At 42.1% G+C, this 24039-nt stretch overlaps 1 protein-coding gene across 1 annotated transcript in view; it reads left to right on the forward strand.

Annotated features, from left to right (window-relative positions):
- Nucleotides 1-24039, forward strand: part of LOC118785494 (mannosyl-oligosaccharide 1,2-alpha-mannosidase IB-like) — a 202404-nt gene that overhangs the window by 114606 nt on the left and 63759 nt on the right. The window contains exons 4-5 of the mRNA XM_036540183.1: nt 5530-5648; nt 17058-17138. Coding sequence (XP_036396076.1) covers nt 5530-5648; nt 17058-17138 — 200 coding nt within the window. The remainder of the gene's footprint in view (nt 1-5529; nt 5649-17057; nt 17139-24039) is intronic.

A 24039-nucleotide genomic window follows, 5' to 3' on the forward strand; every position in this document is an offset into this window, starting at 1 on the left:
CCTACTGGAGAGAGTATACGAGAAGCATATGCAATGGGACGCAGGTTTCCCTGAACTTCCTGCAGTAGAACTGCTGAAAGGGCTTCCTCTGTTGCAGCTGTCTGCAAAATGAATGGTTGCGATCGGTTTGGATTGCGCAATGCTGGAGCTTTAATTAATGCATCTTTCAATTTCTCAAATGCTGTCTGATGCTCTGGACCCCAATCTAAAGAATCAGTCTTTTTCTTTTTCCCTGAAAGAAGAGAGTTCAGAGGTTTTGCAATGTCAGCAAAGCCTTCAATGAAATCGCGACAAAACCCTACTATCCCCAAAAACGATCTTAACGCTGTCACTGATACTGGAACTGGAAGTCTCTGAATGATTTCCACCTTGTGTGGATCCGGTGTGTGCCCCCCTTTGCTTATTTTAACACCCAGATAAGTAACCTCTGATTTAAGAAGTTGGGCTTTCTTGGGATTCAATTTGATTCCTGCCTCCTCGAGTAGGTGAAGTAATTCTGAGAGTAAAGTAATGTGTTCTTCCCTACTGGCAGTCTGTAACAGTAGGTTGTCTACATACTGAATGAGACATTCTGGTTTCGAGAAGGCTTCCAATACTTTAGCTAAGCATTGGTGAAACAATGTGGGTGAGTTAGCAAAACCTTGAGGGAGCACATTCCAAGTGTATTGGGCATGTTTGAATTTAAATGCAAATTTGTACTGACAATCAGGATGCAGTGGGATGGACCAGAAACCATTGGAAACATCTAACGCTGAATAGTAATTAGCTTCTGGGAGAAGTGACGCTAGAACATCAGGTATGGAAGCTACCACAGGTGCACAAGTGGGAGTGCATTTGTTGAGTTCCCGGTAGTCTATACACAATCACCACGAACCATCTGGTTTACGTACCGGCCATATTGGGGCTAGTGATGGTGAAAGGCAAGTCCTAATTACACCCTGCTCAAGGAGAGAGTCAATTGTGCTCTGTATGTAGGGGTTTGCTTCATCTGGATAGTAGTAAGGAGATGCCTTTTTCAAAGTAGACTTGCATTCTCTTGCAATATGCCCTTCTTTACCACATGAGTAACAAACAATAACTCCATCAGGGTTGTAAGGTGGTGGTCTTGTTTCAGGATCTTTGACTGTATGCCCCTCATTTTTCCAGGAAACACTTCTATGGCCAGAATTTACATTCTGGTGGGATGATTTACCACTGATTGCTGCTACAGGATTGGCTTTCTTGGAATTGCCATTACTGTGTGTACTGTTATAAAACTGAATCATTTTGGTTATTATTTCTTCATAAGGAGACAGGTGTGTAACATGCATTGCCAAAGCAGTACGTGTGATACTGTCACTTTGGCCAATAAGAGCAGATTTGAATCTAAGATCTTGCTGTGTAATATCAGGTATGCCACTGTAAGCTAAAAAAGCATCCAAAAGCCTAGATGAAAATGTTGCAGGGTGCTCCCCTTTTCTCATTGTAACCTCTGTTATTTTCTCCCAATTAATGACTCGTGTCCCCAAGACCTCAAGCAATGCCTCCTTCCTCTCTCTATCATTAGTTTTCCTCTGCACCTTTTCTGGGAGGGCCCTTGCCAGTGCACGTGGGAGACACATAGTCAGGACCACACAAGTATCTGAATCTGTTAAGCTATGTAGAGCAACATATTGTTCCAAACTGGCTATAAATTCTAAAGGGTCCCGCTGAGATAGATCAAACTTCCCAATACTCTTGACTAATGATTCTAACTCTGTGGGGGTGAGAGTCCTAACAGTGGTAGTGGTGATGGCATTATCCTCCTCACCTGGGTGAGCGGTAGTAGTGGAATGGATTGGTGCCATGGGGAACTTAACTGTGCGGTCAGAGTAATGATCATAATTGTCTTGCAACTGAGAGGTTTTCTCCCAAAAATCATCACTTCTTTTATTTCTGCTCTGAAAATCTAGTGATGACCCTGTACTATTGTTTCTAGGTATAGTAGGATTTGATGGACTACAACTGTCTTGTGTAGCTGAACTCTGTCACATTTCTCATCATAAACTGACATGCTGCCTCTGCTTGTTGTAAGTCAATAGATAGTCTTTTAACAGATGACTTAAGCATGTAATTGTCGGCTTTAAGTTCTGCAATTTCTTGTTTCAACTGCACTCTTTCCTCTTTCAAAACAGTTTCACCCACCTGGTAATTTTTCATAGTCATTATACCTTCGCAAATTCGTGAGTGAAGCACTTTCCGTTTCAAGTGCTTCTTTCTCCGACTCCACGTTATCTAACCTTTTCTTTGTTAATTTGTATGAGGCAAAAATCGCATGAAGCGCATTAGCAACCCTTCCTTTCTTGTTTTTAGGCATTTTGAGATAATTTTCGAACTGGGACGCAGCCCACTCATAGGGCTCATCCGTGATGTTCTCAATCCCATTGAAGATTCCGCATGAACCGTGCTTAGCAATATATTTAACAATTAAATCTTCCATTATGGATGAAGTTGTAACAATTCCGTAGGCTAGTCACAACCAGTCCCCTCTGATGACTGTACGTTATCTAGGTTAATTCCGAAACAACTCTGTCACCACAGTACTTCGGGCGGATTCAATTACTTTAGAATCTTTCACAGAATAGTAAGGAATTAGCCTGCGACTCCTCCTGCTTGTATGTAAATAAAGATGAAAACCAACAACTGTCCCTGTCCTTAAAACTCCTGTCTAGGTTTTTTTTATACGAGGGATTACCTGAATGAAACTTAGCAGTAGGTTAGTAATGTACTCACCTTCCCCGCTTTTTTTTTTCCAGAAAAATCCCGCTGGCTCGCCAGTTGTAAGGAAAAACAAGGCACAATTCCGATCTTCGCAGAAAAGACTTCTTTATTTACAGGAACGGCAGTTGTCAGAAATACGTGAAAACGCACTCTGGGTTCAGCGGAGTCAATCTGACCCTCAGGGTCCACTGAAGACATTCTTTATACAGATGCCGCGCTTTGATCAGGATAGACAATAGTCAAATAACTATCAATAAGGGTGGAAATACATGTGGTGAAATACCGGGGGTTTGTTAATGAGATTATTTTGTCTTTGATCAGGATAGACAATAGAGTACCGGTGGTGAAATACCGGAGGTCTGGTAATTAGATTGTCTTCCCTAGCAAGAACACTTCTCAATCACCCATCGCTGGTTCCTTTAGAAGTGTCAATTGTCGCAGCAGCTAGCTGCCGCCAAAGTGATAGTTGAAGTCTATGAGCAGGACTGGAACAGAGCTGGTTTAGGGATCTAGACCAAAATCTTACATCTCTGTAGTGCCACTTTTTCTCCACGTATTGATGATGGTTTTGACAATACTCCATGGTACATCCAGTGGCTTTGATATTCTTTTATATCCCTCTCCTGATTGGTACTTTTCAACAATTAGCTCTCGCAGTTTCTTTGGCAACTATTTGTGGACCATGGCTTTGGGATGCAACCCCAAACATTCAAGCAAATCCTACAGCAACAGCTGACTTTGATCTGGATTTAATCAGAATCACTTTCATTGATGGCAGGTGTATGCTGTTTACTTACAGCCATAATTTTGAATGTGATTGGTTAATTTTGAACACAGGGTGTGCAGAACTATGCAATCAGGGTGTTGTAGTTTTTTATTTAAAATGTTCCTAATAATTACGTTTTTTGTTTTTTTCTCTTTTGTTTTTTGGAAGATGATATTACAGATGGAAAATGTCTGACATTTACATTTTCTGTCTTTACATTTCAAAAACCTGCAATTTCATAAGGGTGTGTACACTTTTTATATCCATTGTATTTTGGGTGCGATGTACCCATATGGCAGTATGACATACACTTAAAGTTGAATATTTTAACTGTATTTTACCATTCTGGGGTCTCCTCTTATCATTTTAGTGTCGTCAAGTTCCTGCTTCATCCATGGGAGGAGTCACTGTTTATCTCCATAAATTTGTCTTTGGGTGTTAAATGTAACAGATGACTGTGTATCTGGGAGTGACTGCTGGTTAGACAAGCAGAGAGTGACGCTAGTGTCATTGTGCTGCAGTGGGAGTGTGCAGTCCGTTAGAGGTAGAAAAGCCCACAGACGCAGGCCTTCACATGTTCACCCACAGCAGTGCCAGGCCTGCACCCCTGGCCCAGCAGAAGGGCACAGAGTGACTCACGTACAATAGTGCCCATTTAACATTGCCATTCACTTCAAGCAGCCGAGTTACCCAGAACAGCACCTAGGCCACTAACAAGAGCAAGTGTCCCAGAACAACGGGCTGTTAATAAGTGCAACAGCAGAACAGCACCCATGTTGGATTACCAAGGACATGTTACCCAATATGGCATCGGAGCTTGTTAACAAAGTCCAGTCTCCTTGATCAGCACTTGGATAAGGATGAATCTTCTGGAACAGGAGCCCTTAGGTACCCCTGGGGCTTGGTCACTGTGAAGACCAGTATTTCATACAGTACAACAGCAGCATCCCAACTGATACTGTGTCATTGGAAGGTTCCAGCTGAGGCCCTAGTGCCAGGGAGTAAAAGAGAACATGCACATAAACACACACACACCCATTAAGAAGCGCAACCAGCAGGTAGACGGCTGCCTCTCTCCCTTTCCTGCAGCACCATAGAGGACAAAATGATAGAGAGAATCTCAGTAAAATGTCCTGTCAGGAGCCATTAAGAAATGCATAATGTCCCCCATCAGTGACAAAGCTGCACTCAGTCATCCATCAATTGGCAGGCCAGCCCAGTGTAGCCCTGCATCTCCCCATACTCCAGTGCTTCTTCCTTTGTTTCAGCTCCTCATTGTTTGATTTAAGGCTTGCTTTGGACAGGCAGTCAGTTCACCTGCTGCTCCCAAGGTCAATTACTTATTGAAAGGTAGTTCTAAAATGTCCAGTTCTATAGCAATAAAGGAACGTAGTTGCCCATTCCTTCTACATTGTGATTTTTATATAATTATCATATGCTGATTGACTGATATAAAGCTCCTTATGTGAAGGGTTTTGTTGATTTGTTGGTGTAGAATTGGCTCTAGTGTCTCCCACATTAGTGAGGTAGTGCACCACGAGGAGAATTTAGACATCCATGGTTTTTCTATTCTTGGGGAAAATGCTACGTGTTCCTTTTGACAAATGCTTGACAATAACTATGTATAAATGTATTTCTTTTTTCATTCCATTTCTTTCCATTTCATTCCTTTTGATATTTTACTTTTTTTGCAGTTGAAAGTATTGTGTTGTATTTCTGGTGTCTAATTTCCTTGCTTATTGGAGCTGTCTTTAAATTGTAGTGAATGTGTCCATTGTCTTTTTAAATAACATTCTCCCACTCACTCCAGACATGCAAGACGAGGAAAGAAAAATGTTTTAAGAAGAATTTGATCATAGAACCTTTTGTGTTACGTTTCTGTAGGCTACAGCTGGTCTTGTCTCCAAATCATTGTCTCAATCCAAAACCCCACACCTCAATCCAAGAGCAGCCTAACCATACTCTTGTGTGTGGGAGGGACTTAGTAATGAAGGGGGTTAACTCTAGACTTTGCTTTTCTGTAGGCAATTCGCAGCTGGGAGCCACCATCGTGGATGCCTTAGACACCCTTTACATGATGGGCCTTCACAGCGAGTTCAAGGATGGGCAGGAGTGGATTGAGCAGAACCTGGACTTCAGTGTGGTCAGTCAGCTGATATGATTTTGTGTGTGTGTGTGTGCGTGTACACAGGTGTGCATGCTTTTGTGTCACAGTGGCAATGATGCTTGTTGGATAGTTGGTTTGGTAGTTAGATGTGGCACATGCTATTAATCTAAAGTAACTTGCTCACCTGGTCATAGACTTTCAAAAACTTTCAAAGGCTGTTGTCAGTTTGAAGCAAATGGTTTTCCAGGCCTAGCATACAGTACAGTAGTTAGAATCGCAGGTAAGACAGAGGGACAGACAGGTAGTAAGGGGCAGACATGGATACAGAGGGAGACAGACAGGTAGGCAAACAGACTTATCACAGCCCCTTGGTCTGAGCTACAGAGTGATGTACTCCCTCTGTTCTCCAACCCAAACAACATGCTACAAAAGGAATCATTAACTTTAATCATAACTAAATCACTCTGCAGGGGAGAGAGTAATCTTTGCATGCCATAGCAAGCTGGAGACCAAACAAGACCCATGGAAGCAATATCAACAGGGATCATTCGTTTCAGCAACACCTGCACCATTAACCTAATGCATCATGAGTTATTTTTTCCAGGTTTCATTTTCCTCCGTAATTCCTGGTTTACCACCCTCTGAACTGCGCCAATGAATGACACCTTTAATATTGCGTCCAGTGCCAGTTTTGTCATTATCATCATCCCAGTGTTGCTGATGGCCATCACCCTCTTCCCTGACAGAGCCATAAAAGCATGTCAGCGTGACTCAATGGCTCTTGGGCAGGCTCCCATACATGTTTACAAGTGGAATGGAACAGCAATTACTCTCTGGTTTTTGAGCCTCCTACCTCAGTTAAACTCTGATGGAAAGGCAAAAAAGAGCTTGAAACGGGACTTTTCCTGTTGGACTCTTTGCTTTGGGCACTGGACAGAAAATTCTCCCTCTAAACTATGTGTGTAGATCTGCGAGACACTCTGTCTGTGAGGAAAAGCATACCTTATTATCACAAAGGCATGGACCCACATATCCTTATGTTGTTTGGCTTCTGTGTGCATTGTCAGGAAACAAAAAATGAAATTATATCACAGCTGTGAAATAAAGTTATTTTCAGTAGGATTGCTTGTGCTGATGTCCTCAAGACACAGTGTGGATGAAGCAGCAGTCTAATAGACTAAATGATGTAAGCTTTCACTCCACAGTGTTAATTTTAGAAATCAGACACAGTTGCTGGTTTTAATATGTGTATGTGACCCTAATATTAAAGGATGCGGGACTGGCACCCCATCATAGTCCCTTGTGGAGAATGCTAATTCTTTAGAACTTCCAGTGTTTTTGTTCAAATAATGGATCAGGAGCCATCTTTTTTTTTTTTGCTCATTTATACAGACAGGCAGGGTCTGACTTGTGGTGGTCTGTATACACAGAATTTAGAAATTGCCTCCATTAATTGTTTTATGTTTAAGAAAATGCGATGTGTGGTTGCCTGTGTGCATTATTGAGCATACACGCTATTGGAGTTGCCGTGTGCTGGCTTCTTCCCCTCTCTGTGTCTGAGGCTGTGAGCTCCCTTTGAATGTGTTTACATGACTTAGAGCAGCGTTTCTCAAACCTCTCCTGGAGTACCCCCTGCCCTGCATGTTTTAGATCTCTCCCTGCTCCAACACAGCTGATTCAAATGATCCACTCGTTATGAACTCCTGAAGCTGCTTAATAACAAACTGATCATTTGAATCAGCTGTGATGGAGCAGGGAGAGATCTTGTCGTGTATTTCGGCTAATAATTCAAAAACCATTCATCACTGAACCGAAGACATGGTTAGAATCTGCACAAGGTATCCTCTATTTTCATATATAATTTATGTGTGTAGAGCCATAATTCTCAGAGATATGGCTGTTTAAAAAATGTATGTTCAAAGGCAGAAGTGAAATTGTAATGGGTAGACTGCTTTGTGTCTTTGAATACATGTTATCTGGGTCAGCCTACAAGCATGCTTAGAACCGATGTTCTCCTTGCTCAGCGAAACCCTTAACGGCCAGCGTCGTTACCAGTTGCCCCTAATTCTTCCCCAATTTTTGTTGGAAACAAGGCAAGATCATCAAGTCTCAGGGAGTGGCGTAACCGCTGAAAGTGCTCATGTGTGAGTAGCTCACACAAGCTACTCATTTCAACTCTGCCACAAAATGCGTGTAGAGCCAGAATTTGCAGAGATGTGGCAGTTTTAAAATACGTGTTTTTCTAATGCGGAAGTGAACCCGGGAGTTTTTGTGCATTGGGCTTGCCATCTCCCTCTTCCCCTCCCTTCAAACGTGCTCTGTCTCTTGCAGTGGAGCCTGACACAAAGTAGTAAGTTCACAGCAGGTCTCTCTGATTGGCTCTGTTGTAACAATTCAAATATCAAATGTTAATCTGGTTAGAGCGGGGGGGGATACCAAACACAGAACAAAGGCTTATAATTCAAAAACCTTTCATCTCAGCACTAAACTGACAACATGGTTAGAATCTGCACAACTGTAGCTCTGTTTTGATGCTTGTAGAGCCAGTATTCATGGAGATACCGCAGTTTAGAAAGTTAGTAACAGAAGAGTACGGACCTTTGGCCCGCACTCTAAAATCCTATCTGTTTGAATGGGGTGAAATTAGAGCCGTTTTTTAAAAAGTCATTAAAACTGTAAAATTACGAATTTATAAAAATAGAAGCACACCAACAGTGAAAGAACTGGTCGATTTAGCGTTGGTTTAGTGTCTGTAGAGCAAATGGTTTAGGCGCAAAGCTACAATAATAATAATAATAATAATAACTAGATTTGTGTGCATTGTGGGCAACCATGCTAACAACATCATCATTATTATTATTATTATTATTATTATTAATAACTAGATTTGTGTGCATTGTTGGCAACCATGCTAGTAATAATAATAATAGTAATAACACCAATAATTTGACCTTTGGGCAACCACACTAATGATTTCTTGGCGTAGTATTAATAGCTAATGAATATTTCACTTAATCCAATATTTATCTCATTAGATTTCATGTTGAGGCATGTGACATGGTACCAATGACAAGGAATAGGGTTGCCCTCCCAAAAGTCCAGTTTATGACTGGGATTCCAGGAACTCTTTGTATGCTGAAAGCAGGGCTGGGCGATATGGACCAAAAATTATATCTCAGTATTTTTAGGCTGAATGGCGATCCACGATATATCTCGGTATTTTCAAAGTCAAAGCCACATGTGAGCCACTTTTATTAAAACAGACTGTGATTAAAATAAAATGCAAAGACAGGGTTTCTTTCCCTGTTTGAAAATATACAGCTGCAAAACATGTAAATTATATAAAATAAATAGCCTATATTAAGTAGGGCTGGGCGATATAGCTGGCGCGATATATCGAATAGCTATATTTAGCGCAATACCTGCTATCCCCGGTATGTGGTGTTTTTCGCATATTTTTTTCCCGTTAATCATACCTGATGCAGGAGCACACCTCCAAAGTTCAGTGAAATGCTTGTGGGGCAGAAAAATATCACTTGCATCTATATGTTGGTTAACTTACCTATTAGCTTTGAAAAACACATAGCATACGTTTTCACTAGGGTTGTCAAAATAACGCGTTGATTTTGATCAATTAATTATAGAAAAAATAACGTCAAAAAATTGCAGATGCAGATTAATCGCACTCTATGATGCCTCTAGATTAATTAATCACAAAGCATGTAATTAATTAGATAAATTTTTTAAACGCTTGACAGCCCTAGCTTTCACTCTTTATCTTTGTAGCCATGTGTTTCTATCTACCACATGGAAGCAGGATAGTGCTGTTGCTGTGATATCAACATTGAATAGATACAAGTGGGGTTTTTTCCCTGGAAGCATTTCACATGGCCTCAGAAAACTGGAGGTGTGCTCCCGCATCAGGTATGACTAACGGGAAAAAACCTAATGCCACATACTGGGGATAGCTGTTATTGTGCTAAAAGTAGCTATTCGATATATCATGACGGCTATATCGCCCAGCCCTAATATTAGATAAAAATAGGCCTATCTCTAAGAATGCTCCTTCACTTCTTCAGTTATTTTCAACAACAGACTGATTAAAATAGAGTACAATTACAGATTTTCCTCTCCTGCTCCACAAAACACACAGCTATGCAAATAACAACAAAAATATAAACAGAACAAAAATAACAGACCTATTCTGTTTGAAAATATACAGCTGCACAATATATCAACATGTAAATGTAAAAAAATAAAATAAATAGTCTATATTAAATAAAAATAGGTTTATGTTGGTATCACTTTCTGATAAGCTATTTCAGACTATCAGAACATTCTATAGTTGTATCCTGGTATAATAAAAAACAATTATTCTGCCTCAGCTGTACACCATTTTCTCCAAGGCTGCACATATCTAATATATAAAATAGTATATAAGTATTTTATAGTATAAAATAAAAGTTTTAAAAAAAAATTAAAGAATATCAATCCTGCTTCGGCTGCCCTCCAATATTGCCAAGGCACATATACCCTATTATATATATAAAAATAACTGTCCCTGCTTAACCTGTTCTGCCTTGGCTATATTCCATGAAGAATCCCTGTTCAGCAGCCTCCCCTTACAGAGTCCAACTTTTTCATCTTACACTCAAGGTTCATCTTCTGAGCAGCGCTTGGGCAGCGTCTAGCCAGGCCCCAATAACAAGTCTTACTTGGCATATAGGTATCTCACAACTGCTTACACCTCCCATCCCTTCTTCTAGTTTCTGCTCACATGCATACAAAGTATAATAGGATACATATTGTTTATTAAGGCTAACATATTAAATTATCTGTGCATAGTAAAAATAAAGTGGTTAAAATCAAAAACTAACATATACTGGCAATGCTTAGAATTTACATATGGGCTATACACTTAGTCAAAAATTTTCCACCACAGTACGACAAATCAACAGAACACCAGGTTTGCGCGCAGACGCAGAGGGAGAGTGGGGGTGGGGTTCTGCGGACAGTGTGAGAGAGGAGAGATGCGAATACTGGCACAGCTTTACGGAAGAAACGGGTTATGTAACGCAACATCAGACTATATCCATATAAACAATATTGTCTCATCCTCATCTCATCTTGTCCTCATAATGTCTCATGTCTCATCTCGTTTGAAAGTATATCGATATACCTTAAAAAGTCGATATACCGCCCAGCCCTAGCTAAAAGTGGGGAGTGTCTGTTCTGTCCCCACAATCCTCAGAAGCATAGTGATTGGGGCTAGATGTTCCCACATCCAGTGTTGTGCATGAACGTGTCAAAAGAGCGCGTTCATTGAACATGCTCATTTTTTCGGTGAACATGAACATATCAGTTTGCAACTAAAGAACGTGAACTTGAGCTCGTTCAGGTTTGCGCGAGATTCAGAATCCTTGGGTGTGTTAAAGTTACTGCTTGATGAATAAACACGGATGGCGTTATTCCATACTGGAGACGTTTTATCAGTACAACTCATCAGCTAGACGGCTTGACAGCTCGCAACCAATTGCCCATATCCCGCGTAACAATCACTGCGCATGTAGACGTACACATAAAATAGTCCCTGGACAGTACCCATATATGACAGGGTACATGGTGCACTGTAAACACTGGGTAGCTTAAACAATTTTTGCAAAACGGCTAGTGCAAGTCATTGATGTACATATACATGCAAATGAAAAAACAAAGGAATCTACTTTGTGATTTGAACTTTTTATTACTTTATTTGCTTTTGCACTTCCACTTGTAAAATACATAACTTATGAATGTACAAGTATACACAACCAATGGAAAGTGGCAATGATTCGGGGCTGGGGATGGATGGGTCGGAGGAGGTTCTACTGAAAAAGATAAGCTCAGAGCAGCTCATTTGAAAAAATGGAAGAAATGAACTGGGACTGTGAACTTGTTCAAAATTGAAAATTGTGAACTATGAACGTGAACTTGTTCATTTTAATCTGTGTGAACTGAACTTTGAGCTAGCTCAACACTGCCCACATCACTGCTCATGGCTGTCTATCTTTCAGCTGCCATACAGAATTAAAACAGTTCTACTTAGCTGTGCTTCCTCTAAATCAGCTTCTCTCCTGCCATTTCTCAGTGCATTTTCAGCTGCTGAAATATTGGGCACAATTCTTCTACAGAAATGAAGGGATATTTAAGAGCATTTTAAAAGTAATTGTGAGAGATAACACAATTGTGATGAGAATGCCAAACAACAGCAGCAACAAAAATAAAAAAATAAACTGCAAAAAACATCAAACATGTTTTAATTCTGTCCTCTCGTTTCACTGTCCCATAGCCTTCTGTCACTCTGAGTAAGTAACAGGCAGAATCAGGAGTGTGTTTTGAAGTTGAGGTGGTTGCCTTGGGTGGGATTTGCTGAGCTCTCGGAGGGAAGATGAAGGTGGCTGGCAAGAGGCCACTGGTGATTGAGGTCTGCAAGCTGTAAAAGGCAGTGGACTGTCACCATAATTTCCCTCTGTGGAAAGAGACAAGTTTGTGAACGCCACACTGTCTGCAGCACAAGAGGAGGTCAGATTAGGTGTTTTGAGTTAACCATGGCCTCTGCTGTGCTCCTCATAGGGGCTGTGGTTTTGAATGTCCTTATTAAAACTGCTTGGAGCTCATGTCCCGTCAGGGTCCATACCCACCCACCAAGGAGGTAATGTCTCAAACATCTCAGGTCTCATCTCTGAACCATGATGCCCCTGTTCGCTCTCTGTGCCCCTTCTGTAATGAGACCCAGGAGTATCCTGTTGTACAGAGTATCACCACGTACATACTTCATAGCTACATTGCCCTGAAGGTAGCAGAGGCAGTCTACAGCTAATGCGGTCAAAGCCAAACAGGAAGATGATATTTACCCTGAAGGGGTTACTCTGTTGTAGAAGAGATCAGAGTGACATTAACAGGGCTTCTTGGTGCCTATTATCGGCTCCTGTTGTTCATCTGTAAGATTCCTGCCTAATTAATCCCCCACCTCTGTGGGCATTTTGAGATTCAGTGCCCCTTTATCTGCAGGACACATGGCAGAGGAGAGAGAGCAGTATGTGAGACCCTTTGTGCCCGTCTCCATCGTTTCCTCTGAGGTTGTCTGCCAATTCTCCCCTTACCTCTTTTCAAGCCATTTTTGAGTCACGCCTCTTCAGCCTTAACATAAGGGCTTACCCATGATTCAGCAGCTGTTCAAGGCACTGCGACTACTTCAATGTTCTGAGAGCACAGCCTTATTTTGTGATTGTCTGAAAGCATCTTGAGAATTCCCTCTGAGAAATCTCGGGATAGGTAGATGTCCTAACTGTCTGTTAACTGAAGTGAATTTGATTGAAAGTGATCCTGAACATGTGGGCCACGGATAAGTAGAGCCCTTTCAATAGTGTCCATTTCTTTCACTGAGTCTTCCTTTTGTGCTGATATTGATGCACTGTTCAAGCACCACCTCTTGACACTGTTACCCATTCCATCTCTGGAATGCTGAGAGCTTAGCGTAGAAACAGTCTCTTTCAATGACTTTGGTTTGAACCTGTGAGTTGCCAGCACCAACATGCAGTCTCGGTATAGGGTGACTGAGCAGGCACAGCTGAGCCCTCAGATCACAGCCCACCAGATCTTTATTCATCTGCTCATAAAACAGACTGTAATTATAATTCTTTAATGCTGTTTTTTTCTCTCTTCTTCTACACAGTCCTGTATGAAAGCTGGATGAGCCCCCATTAACTGCTGCTCCCTGGGGCAGCTCTGATACTATGAATGTCCCAGGATGATGACGTTGGGCTCTCTCATTGCAAATTATGGAAGCTAGCCAGGCCTGACATATTGGATATTAATTTTTTAGATGAAATTCTGTACATTTGATAGAATCAGCTCAGAGTCCATTCATGATACCCATTTTAGACTGTAATTTGATCTTGTTTCAGGGAACACTTTTGGAAGTTCAGTTTGTAGTATGTAGTTTAATGTTGTAATGTTGTTTAATGTTACAGGATAAGAAAGAAATGGCTACCGTTAGGTAGCTAAAATGAGTCGTGGCCATGCTTACAGTCACCTCCAGGTTATGCTGATGAACAGTGCTCATAGGCTATGTGGTCTAACTGTCTAATTGGATGTCAGTGGATTTACCTGAACTAATCCCTGCATTGTCATGTCTAAAATATTTGTTTGTGGAAACATATGAAACTTGAGTGCCACCATGTTTCCTTTAGCAGCATGCATTTCCTTGTTTGTGCCAGAGTTTTGGTGCGTATCGTTTTCAGTGTGATTCGAGTTTTGGGTGTTCCTGCAGTATGTCCCTCCTCAAACCCGCTGTTGAGGTACCTGTGCAGAGTCTCGCACAGCATTTATTCTTTGTTGCACACAGTGCCTCCTGCCAGGGGAATGGGATGTCCCCATGCCTTTCTCTGTCACATGAGAAGGGGAGGCTTGTTTGTAATTCATCTTCATCTCATCATCTGCAGCCGGCATTCGTAATTGTTGATTAGACTTACCTTGATGTGCTGATTGTGAGTCAGGAACAATATCAGAGAGATGTGATTCTTTGACTCTCTGAGTGTAGGGCTTGCAGCTTGGGGACATGCACTATACTAAGGAATGATTAAACGGCTTTCAAACTCTGCTGTCCTGTGTACTAAGTCATTGTTAGTTTGGCGTGTCTTTGCAGCAGTGTGTGGAGTGCTCGGCAAGGTTTGCATTAACTCACCGCAATGCTGTGATGACTGATGTCTGACTAAATGGAACAAATACATCTGGTTTAAAACTGGCAATTTAGCTAGTGATGAGGGTTGGTTACTGCTGTCTGTGTGACATCAGACTACAGCAGAACAGTCTCTGTAGCCTCCATTAGCCTTATGTGTATAACTGTTAGGCACTGAAACATCACATGCAGTCTCACATGGATCATATAGCATATCATAAAATTCTTCTGGCACTGACTGCTGAAAACCTCTCCATGCCTTCGACTGGAATCAATATTCAAATCAAGGTCCAAATATCAAGAGGTAGAAATGCACCCAGAGCCAGCTTGTACAGATTAAGCCAGGGCCGATGTGGGAGAGTTCAGATTCAATTTGGCCAGGAAAACAGAAACTTGTCATTGGCTAAGCTTGATGTACATGCAATTCAGATACAGGTCAGTAGAGATTCCTTTTTCAGTGAGTACATAAATGTAGCGCGGGCCACAGCAACGCCACCAGTCCATCAAAGTATCTGACTGAGAGACCCTTGGTTGCGGTGTTCACCTGGTTGTGTGATGTTTTTGTTTACTTGCCGGGTCTCGTGGGATGTGTTGAAATGCAATTGTATATCCTCAACATTGTGATTCTGATTGCAGTAATTATACGGCAGATGCATGAGCTGCATTGTGTTTCAGCTCCAATAAGCTCCATCTTTCAGTGGGGAGTGGCATCAGCTTCCCTGAGCTCAGAAAACTGCTGAGTAAACACACATGCTAGAGAATGGAGCAAATCCCTATACACTGGACCACTGAGTAAACCGGACACAGTGGAGATGTGAGTAAACTATACACGCTGGAGGCTGGAGTAACCCTCAGACACTTAAGGCTGGAGCAAACTGCACACTCTAGAGGTCTGAGTAAACCACATACACTACAGACCTGGGCAAACCTCACATAGAAGTGTGAGTAAACCACTCATGGTGGACTGCTGAATAAACCGCACACCCTGAAGACGAGTTCATTCCTGTGGATTTATATACCCAGTAACTTGGACCTAATGTAGGAATTAATAAACTAGTTTGAGAATTGAATTGATGTAAGACTCTGAGATCCATATGCAATCCATAATACCAGCATGGCATGCACATTCTTTATCTGCTGTCTTTGGATCTGCCTGTCACCTTCACCCTTCTGATGTTTGTTGCTTCCTTGCCTTCTCATCCAGTAACGTCATGTCTTTAACTGTGTCGGGCCAAGGCCCTCTCACATGCATGGAGGATAGAGGCGGGACAGTGACAGGGGGGCCTGGATGCTCCAGCCCACTCCGGCAGACATGTTTGTGTCTGCGGGACAAACGGTGTGCTTTTAGAGCACACTCACCGATGGCACTGCTCTGCTCTCTGCCAAAACAGTGTTCACTGCCATTCAGTTCTTTTCTTTGAAATTTTAATGCATTGGATTTCACTGTACAGAAACTGCTTAATTGTGTGGGGCTGTGTGATGAAGTTAGTTTGGCCCTCCTTCATCACCTACTCACCCCATTTTGTCTGTCTCTCTTGATGTCGGACATTTTATGGAGAAGTAAACTCGCTCATGCAAGCTTATTTTCTACTTCAAATATTCCATACAGTTTGCAATAATATCATGCACATTTGTCCATTCACCATCATCTGTTTTACCGTTAATTCCATTTACCGAGTTGTTAATTAATTCGCGAGGAAAATGGCTTGCAGTAAAAAGCGAAGCGGAGTTCTGATAGAAATCGAAATGGTGCTATGTAAATGCGACGGTGGAATAATTTGTTTAGTTGTGTGAATTGTATTTGAAGATGTATTATGGTTATGTGTGTGTGAGTGTTTGTGTGCAGAACTGAGTTAAAATACTGTATGTTAAGTGTGTGCGCTGTGTAATTGTTAGTGTAAATTTTACCGTCAGTCCGCATCTCTGATCTCCTGGGGAAGGGCACACGGATAGGGCACGTGGCTGCTGTTTAGTTCTTCATAAAGCACACCGGAGCACTGGTATTAATGGTAAAGGGGGGATTTAGACTTAATACAGTTTTGTTTATTACTTTATTCAGAGGAACTGGTTTGCTTATATTTTGAATTCTGTTGTTACTTACTTTGGTTAAATTTTCATCATAATTATGTACTGCTTCAGTTTGTTTATTTGAATAATTGATTATTGTTTTGTTCCCTCTTTTTCTGTGCCCTTTGGTTTAGGCTGTGGGGAGGAGGTAGCCACTACCTGTGTATAAAAAGGGAGGGTGGTTTCATTTCAAGGGGGGTGTCTCTCACAGGGGCTAGGTTTGGCTCAGGTGACTGTAAGAGAATGAAAAGTGTTAATCTGGTCATCTTGCGATGCCAGTACTTGGGCCAGTAAGGCCATAGGCTTGAGTTTGCCTTAGTTTGTTTTATTTTTTTGTCTTACAAGTGTTTTTTTCATCATGTCTGTTAATAAATTTTGGCACTTTTTAAAAAAAAAATATCTTTTGTGGCTGGTTTACTGCCCCCCACGACTGCAACACCACATTACCTTTTGACAGGCTGAATCCTTTTGATATCTCTTTGCCAAGTAATTACAAAGTAATTACAAAGGGTCTTCACCTACAGGTGTCTTGTCATTTTGAAGGGCACACTGTTACGTCCAGTGGTTTTTGGGAGCAGTGGAATTTTAGACTCTTTAAATGGCATTGATGTATATGCTCATCCATGATATTTGACTTTTTTTTGGTTTCTTTTGCACAGAATGCAGAAGTGTCTGTCTTCGAGGTCAACATTCGCTTCATTGGTGGTTTGCTGGCAGCCTACTACTTATCAGGACAGGAGGTAAAACCTGGCAGTTGTGTATTTGTATGGTATGTGTGTGTGTGTGTGTGTGTGTGTGTGTGCATGTATGTGTACATTGTGTGTGTGTGTGTCTGCTTTTACTAACAGAGGTAGCTGAAACCACATGATGCTTCCATTATCACCAAGGGTAATGAATGATTATTGGCGTCACTGCTTGGAACTGGTAGAAATGGATAGAAAGTGAAGCTGAAATTAGGTCATGTAGATGAGTCAGCTTCCATAATGCTTTTCTTTAGAAAGATTGCCCACAGATGAAATTAAAATGCTAGAGTGGCCTGGCTAGAGAACGCCATCAGAGTTTGACCAAAAAAAGAAAAACCTTCCCTTGTGCCTGCTGTTTGCTCTCATATCAGTTTGGTTCTGGGTTTTTCCTCCTTTTTTTAAATTTTCAAGCCACATTCTCTATTTTTGTATTTATATTCATCATTGACATCCTCTAAATATCTCCTTGGAATTATCATAATAGGAGTGTGCAAACTAACATCCCAGAATGCAGACTTATCAGTGTGTCAGCTCCCGTGAAGGGGTAGTGAAGTTTTACTTGGATGGGTGCATTTCTGCCTAGCCAGAGGGAAAAAAATAAAACAGAGACTTCCTGCATTTTTAAGAAGGTTTAAGATGTTTAAGGAAGAAATTAAGTTCCACCTATGCATCACTGGTTCTAGACACTTCATTTGATGTGAGCCGATAGCATTGCGCCCTGTCCCTTGTCTGCCAAACCCACCCCCCACTCCCAAAATGACTGAATATCAAGCAGAATCTGCCTGAGTGCATGTTTACCCTCGTCTGACGGTGCCTTCTGGGCCCTAGGGAGGGGCAAAGCAAGTTATTGGACATTCCATGTATAACCTCAGAGAGCTCTTCATTACGTATCCCTGGGCATGGCGTTGAATATTCACGCAGAGGCTGTGATTGATGGTGTTTACCCGCCCTGTGTCCTGCACGTCCTGTGCCGCTCCACTCCTCTGCCACTGTGCGTCTGGTCTGCTATCCACAGATAACAATGTGGCCCCGTCTATGTGGTGATAGAAAGACATTAGCACACTTCTGCAGGATGCAGAGGCTAAAGCTCTGTAAGGACACATCACCTAAAATCTGGCGTGGGAATCGGGCAGTCTCTGTCCCCACCTGGGACTGTCACCATTGTTCTGCGCCCATGGGGTAAAGGAGTTGATGCAGCCGCTGAAACTGAGAGCCCACTGAAACTGGCACTGGGCGAAAAGCTTCTGTTTCCGGGGATAATTAATATCATATATTCATTGACATGACACGTTCTCGGGCATATTCTATCAGATATGCTCCGGATGCGTTAGTCTCATTTGTCATATTGACCATATCTTAACTGGGAATGGGACAGTATCGACACGCGAAATATCCTAAGCTAAAATATTAACCGTCCTACATATCCACATCAGAACACCACCATAATATGAACTGTGTACGGGGCTAATCCGTCTCCGTATAGGAGATAATCACATCAGTATAGCCTCAGTCCTTGCTACCACGCCACCCGCACGTAGCTACTTTCAGTTTTACCCTGGTGTCATCATTAATAATATTTACCTTTACAGATGCTTCCAAACAAATTCAGCTATTAATTTAGGCTATCTAGACAAGTATGCTCCTGCATGAAACTGCCTGATGCTCAATTGCAACATAGCGTAAAAACCATTCTGACGTCTACTTAACATTATTTTCTTACCTCACGCAGTCGGATCGGCCAGCAAGTGCCTACTAGGTTATGAAGCATTATGAAACAAGACAAAATACAATTTTGTATATTATCCTTGCTTTTTATTTTTCTGTGACAAAACATCTTTGTCCATTTTATTGTAAAAGTGCAAAACATTGACGACAACCCCCTCTTCTGAAAAAAAAGGTCTCCAGCTGGCTTGATCCTTTCACCCCTTTGTTGGAGAGCTGCAATGATAAGGACACAGAAGCAGTTCTTAAAAACCAGGCTATTAATGCGAAAAGTCATATGGCAAAGTCAACAAGGCAAAACGTTTCAGGTAGCCTACACAAGAAACGCCAGCTTAACGTAGTTATGCACATATATAATAAGTTCACTTGCATCTGGTCTAGGTTGGACAGACAGTAACGTCATGTAAGCTCCACGATATTTTTCGCTGATTGAATACCTGATGCAGTTCCACAGCTAACCGGTTAGAGGCAGTGGACGCCAAACCTGTGAATGGCTGCAGGAATACAAAATAAATTTGTACTAATTTGTAAATAATGTACTCAAGATAATCATCTTTACGAGGATAAACTGCATTTGATTATAAGTACTGTAAAATTCACGTTGTTTCCATACCTGAAAAATGTGTAGGAGATCAGAGGGAACACCCGAGCAATGCAAACAACTATGGAAACAGAACAAGGCAAGGAGACATTATGTTCAATAAAGCAAAATAAAACTACACTATAACTGTAACAAGCACTGTGTTCAAGCTAATTTAAAATACCTGACACAGTTCCACAGCTAACTGATGAGAGGCAGTGGACGTCGAAAATGTGAATGGCTGCAAGAATAAAAAACATAAAACTTACTCAAGATTGGCATCTTTACTAGGATAAACTGCATTTGATTGTAAATACGGTAAAATTCATGTTATTACCTGAAAAATGTGTAGGAGATCAGGGGGAAAACCCGAGCAATGCTATGGAACAGGGAGAAGGCAAGACGTTATGTTCAATAAAGCGCAATAAAGCCACACTGTAATTGTAACAAACACTGTGCTGCTATGAGAAAATACAGGGATGACAGACAAGTGATGTAGTGACACCCTAAATATTGATGGAAGAGATAAGGATCTGAGACGGAGAATAAACAAACCTAACATTAACATTAAATATCAGGTTAACAGATACTAGTGGCTTGCTAAAGACAGCTAACCTTAGCTTGCTAGTGCTAGTATATATAGGCCTATACTCTCAATAGCAATATCAAGCTAATGTCAGCTACTCAAGTAAATAGGGGCACATACACTAGGGTCCAAAATTATTGGGACACCTGGGCATTTTGTGGAGTGTGGATGTGTCCATGTAGCTATTAGTTTTATCACTCAAACCTAATTTATGGTGTGGCGAAAACAGTTTCATGTTTTGGCAACTATTAACATTTTCAAAACATCTCTTTATGTGGTTGGCACATGATTGCCTGATGACTACCCTTATTTCCAACATTTTAATAATATGTATGACATTACTTCTGCCAAACAAACTTACAATTTCATGACATTAACTTAATTTTAAAAGGTACCTACATACTTATTGGGTCCAGACAAGTGAACAAAAATGACCATGACTTCAATTAGGCCTGATTGAACGTTGCCCTGCCCCCTAATTGAACACTCATACTGAAGCCTATATAAACCTAACAAGGTTGGAACATGGTCACAGAAGATGAAGCTGAAATTGTCCCAATAATTTTGGACCCCAGTGTATGTGCTTGAACATTAGAAAGAGAAAAACAAGACTTAAACTTGAATGAAAATGTCATGTTAGCTACTGTATAGCTGCAATATACCGATAGCTCATTAACGTTAGTTCTGTTATTTTATCCTATGGCTTACCATCATTGTTGTTAGGTTATCTATCAAGCTAGACAGCATTTAAGTTATGGCAGATCTCTAAACATTTAAATATATGACATTATGGCATTAAAATCCTCTCTGTAAGCACTTACCAAGCACTCCATGAGAAATTCCCTTTCCCGTAGCAAGTTCAAAGACTGGCGACGAGGCATCCACCACAGCACCAACTGAAACTTTTTAAAAAACTGTCCAACCGTCATGCATTCGTGACGTAGGCCACAGCGTGTCATGACCTGTGATTCTCCATATCTAGTTATGATATCAGAAAACAGCATGTCTTGACTGAGAATAACTTCTTAACTGAGAATACGTCTCATATTGCAAATATGGACCAATTATGCTCTGGATATGCTGTGTGTCATAAAAAGTATCCGGTCAATATATCTCTGATACAGGCCTATTTCGCCCAGTGTGGGGTCATGTGCCAGTCTGATCTCAGATCAGATGAATGACAGGACACAGAGACAGGAACACACAGCATGGTCCCGCGTTGCTGATCTGGGATCAAACAGTACTGGCAGAGCAAACATCAGACTCAGTCCGTAATGTAACCCCAGAACATAATCGAATTCCTTTCCCTTTTTTGTCTTATACCTTCTGTGGTTGTGGTTGTGCTGAACACTGCAAGCAAAAGTGGCTAAATGGTTGCCAGGGTGTTGCTAGGTGGTTGCTAGGGTGGTGCTTGGTGGATGCTAACCTGTTGATAGGTGGTTGCTAGGGCTTTGCCAGACGATTACTAAGGTATATGAGGTGGTTGCTTGGGCGTTGTTGGGTGGTTGCCAGGGTATTGTTAAGTGGTTGCTAGTGTGTTGTTGGGTGATTTCCAGGGAGTTGCTAAGTGGTTCCTAAATGGTTGCCAGTGTGTTGCTAAGTGGTTGCTAGGGTAAACAATGTGGTCGCTGTGCATTGCTAGGGCATTGCCAAAGTGCTGCTAAGTGGTTGCTAGGGTAAACAATATGGTTGCTAGGGACACACCCACCTTTGGTAAGTTTTGGGTCACATGACCAAAAGCAGCATATCAGGTCCCGTGGCTATTGGTCAAATGATGACCGAGCAGTAAGACTTTGAAAAATGACTTGCAGTGAATGGGAGGATGGAGGGATGAATAAACGAGCAAAAGATGAGTACAGGTCAGTATGGGCTTCAATGAGTGTTGGGTGGCATGACCTGAGGCAGTATATGAGGTACTGTGACTGTAGGCCGAAAGGTGACCGAGCAGTAAGACTTTGAAAAATGAATTGAAGTCAATGGGAGGATGTAGGGATGAGTGAATGACAAAAAGAGTGTGGATCAGTATGGCTTTCAATGAGCGTTGAGTGATTTGACCCAAGGCAGCATATGTGGTACGGTGGATGTCGGGCCAAAGGTGACCAAGTGGTAGGACTTTGAAAAATGAATTGAAGTCAATGGCAGGATGGAGGGATGAGTAAATGAGTAAAAAAACTGATTAAAAAGATGACAAAAAGATGAGTGTGGGTCAATACGGTCTTGGATCAGTGTTGGGTGATTTGTCCCAAAGTAACATGTGAGGTATGGTGGCTATGGGGTGAAAAGTGAGCGAGTAGGAAGGCCATGAAGTGTGAGGGGGGTGATTTTGAAAATGAATGGGAGTCTATGGGAAAGAAGGGATGAAAAAACGACAAAAACTGGAGAATGAGTGCGGGTACGGCTTAGCTGTATACAAGCACATTGATCGGGGTCAGACTGGATGGGTTACAGTTGGTTTGGGGTTGATGTCTCGAAAACTGTGGGAGGAGAAGCGGGACAAAATTTGGTGGAATAAGAAGAAGAAGAAGAAGAAGAAGAACTAGAAAAGTGCATTTCCTGAAGAAAATGCAGAGTGTGCTTGCAACCCGGCAGCGAAAACATGGTAACGTTATGTATATGAGACGATCGCTAGGATGTGGCTAAGTGGTTGCTAGGTGGTTGCTAGGGTGTTGATAGATGGTTGCTAGGATGTTGCTAAGCAGTTTCTAGGTTGTTGCTGGATGGTTGCTCGGCTGTTGCTAGGTGGTTGCCAGGGTGTTACTAGGTGGTCGCTAGGCTGTTGCTAGGTGGTTGCTAAGGTATATAAGATGGTTGCTAGGGTGTTGCTAGGTGGTTACTAGGGCGTTGCTGGATGGTTACTAAGGTATATGATTTGGTTGCTAGGGCGTTGCTGGGTGGTTGCCAAAGTGTTGCTAAGTGGTTGCTAGGGTGTTGCTAGGGTAAACAATATGGTTGCTAGGGACACACCCACCTTTGGTGAGTGTTGGGTCACATGACCCAAAGCACCAAATCGGATCCCGTGGCTATTGGTCAAATAGTGACGGAGTGGTAAGGCTTTGAGAAATTCACTGAAGTCAATTGGAGGATGGAAGGATGAATAAACGAGTACAGGATGAGTGTGAGTCAGTATGGCTTTCAATGAGTGTTGGGTGGCATGACCTGAGCCAGCATATGAGGTACTGTGACCGTAGGCCAAAAGGTGACCGAGCGGTAAGACTTTGAAAAATGAATTGAAGTCAATGGGAAGATGGAGGGAGAAGTGAACGATAAAAAAATGAGTGTGGGTCAGTATGGCTTTCGATGAGTGTTGGGTGATTTGACCTGAGCCAGCATATGTGGTAAGGTGGCTGTCTGGCCAAAGGTGACTGAAACTGAGGGGGCAGTTTCACCCGTACTAGGTTCAGGCTTGTTTGCTATCACAGTGGGGTGTCGGTCAGGACACAGGAGTCAGGTTCCGGGTTCAGGTGTTTATTGGGGATTTTGAACGGATCGATACAAGGGTTTGTGGTGTATGGGTGTGTGTGGTTCCTTTGGCACAGACGCACACAACAACAGCACAATGTTTTGTCCCCAAAGGCTTGGTCTCCCCAGTTCTTCACCTCCCAGATATTGTTGCGGTACTGAAGTGGGGGAGGTCACTACCACCTTTATCTTGTCCCGTATCCCCGGCCCTATTGAGGCCCTGATTGGTGGCCAAAGGATACGGGCAGGTCCGAGGGCAAATGGTGACCTGGGGGCCGTCCTTAGGGGTGCGCCTGTGACTCGAGTTACCGGTGGGGGTCCTGCTGATAAGGGGAGCAGCAGGACCGGTTTGGCCAGGTTTCAACTGAGTCGTAAACAAGTGCCTGTGAGAGATGGGGGTGGTGCGCAAACAAAGACTAAGACAAAGACAGAGACAGAAACATGTGGCTCTTTTCTACAGCCGCCCCCAAATTTCTTGTGGAAATTTGCTCCATACAAAGGGCCACATCATACACGTTAAGGGCGTCCGGTTGTGTTGTCAGGTATGGCTG

The sequence above is a fragment of the Megalops cyprinoides genome, chromosome 11, assembly GCF_013368585.1.
Source record: "Megalops cyprinoides isolate fMegCyp1 chromosome 11, fMegCyp1.pri, whole genome shotgun sequence".
NCBI classification, from domain to species: Eukaryota; Metazoa; Chordata; class Actinopteri; order Elopiformes; family Megalopidae; genus Megalops; species Megalops cyprinoides.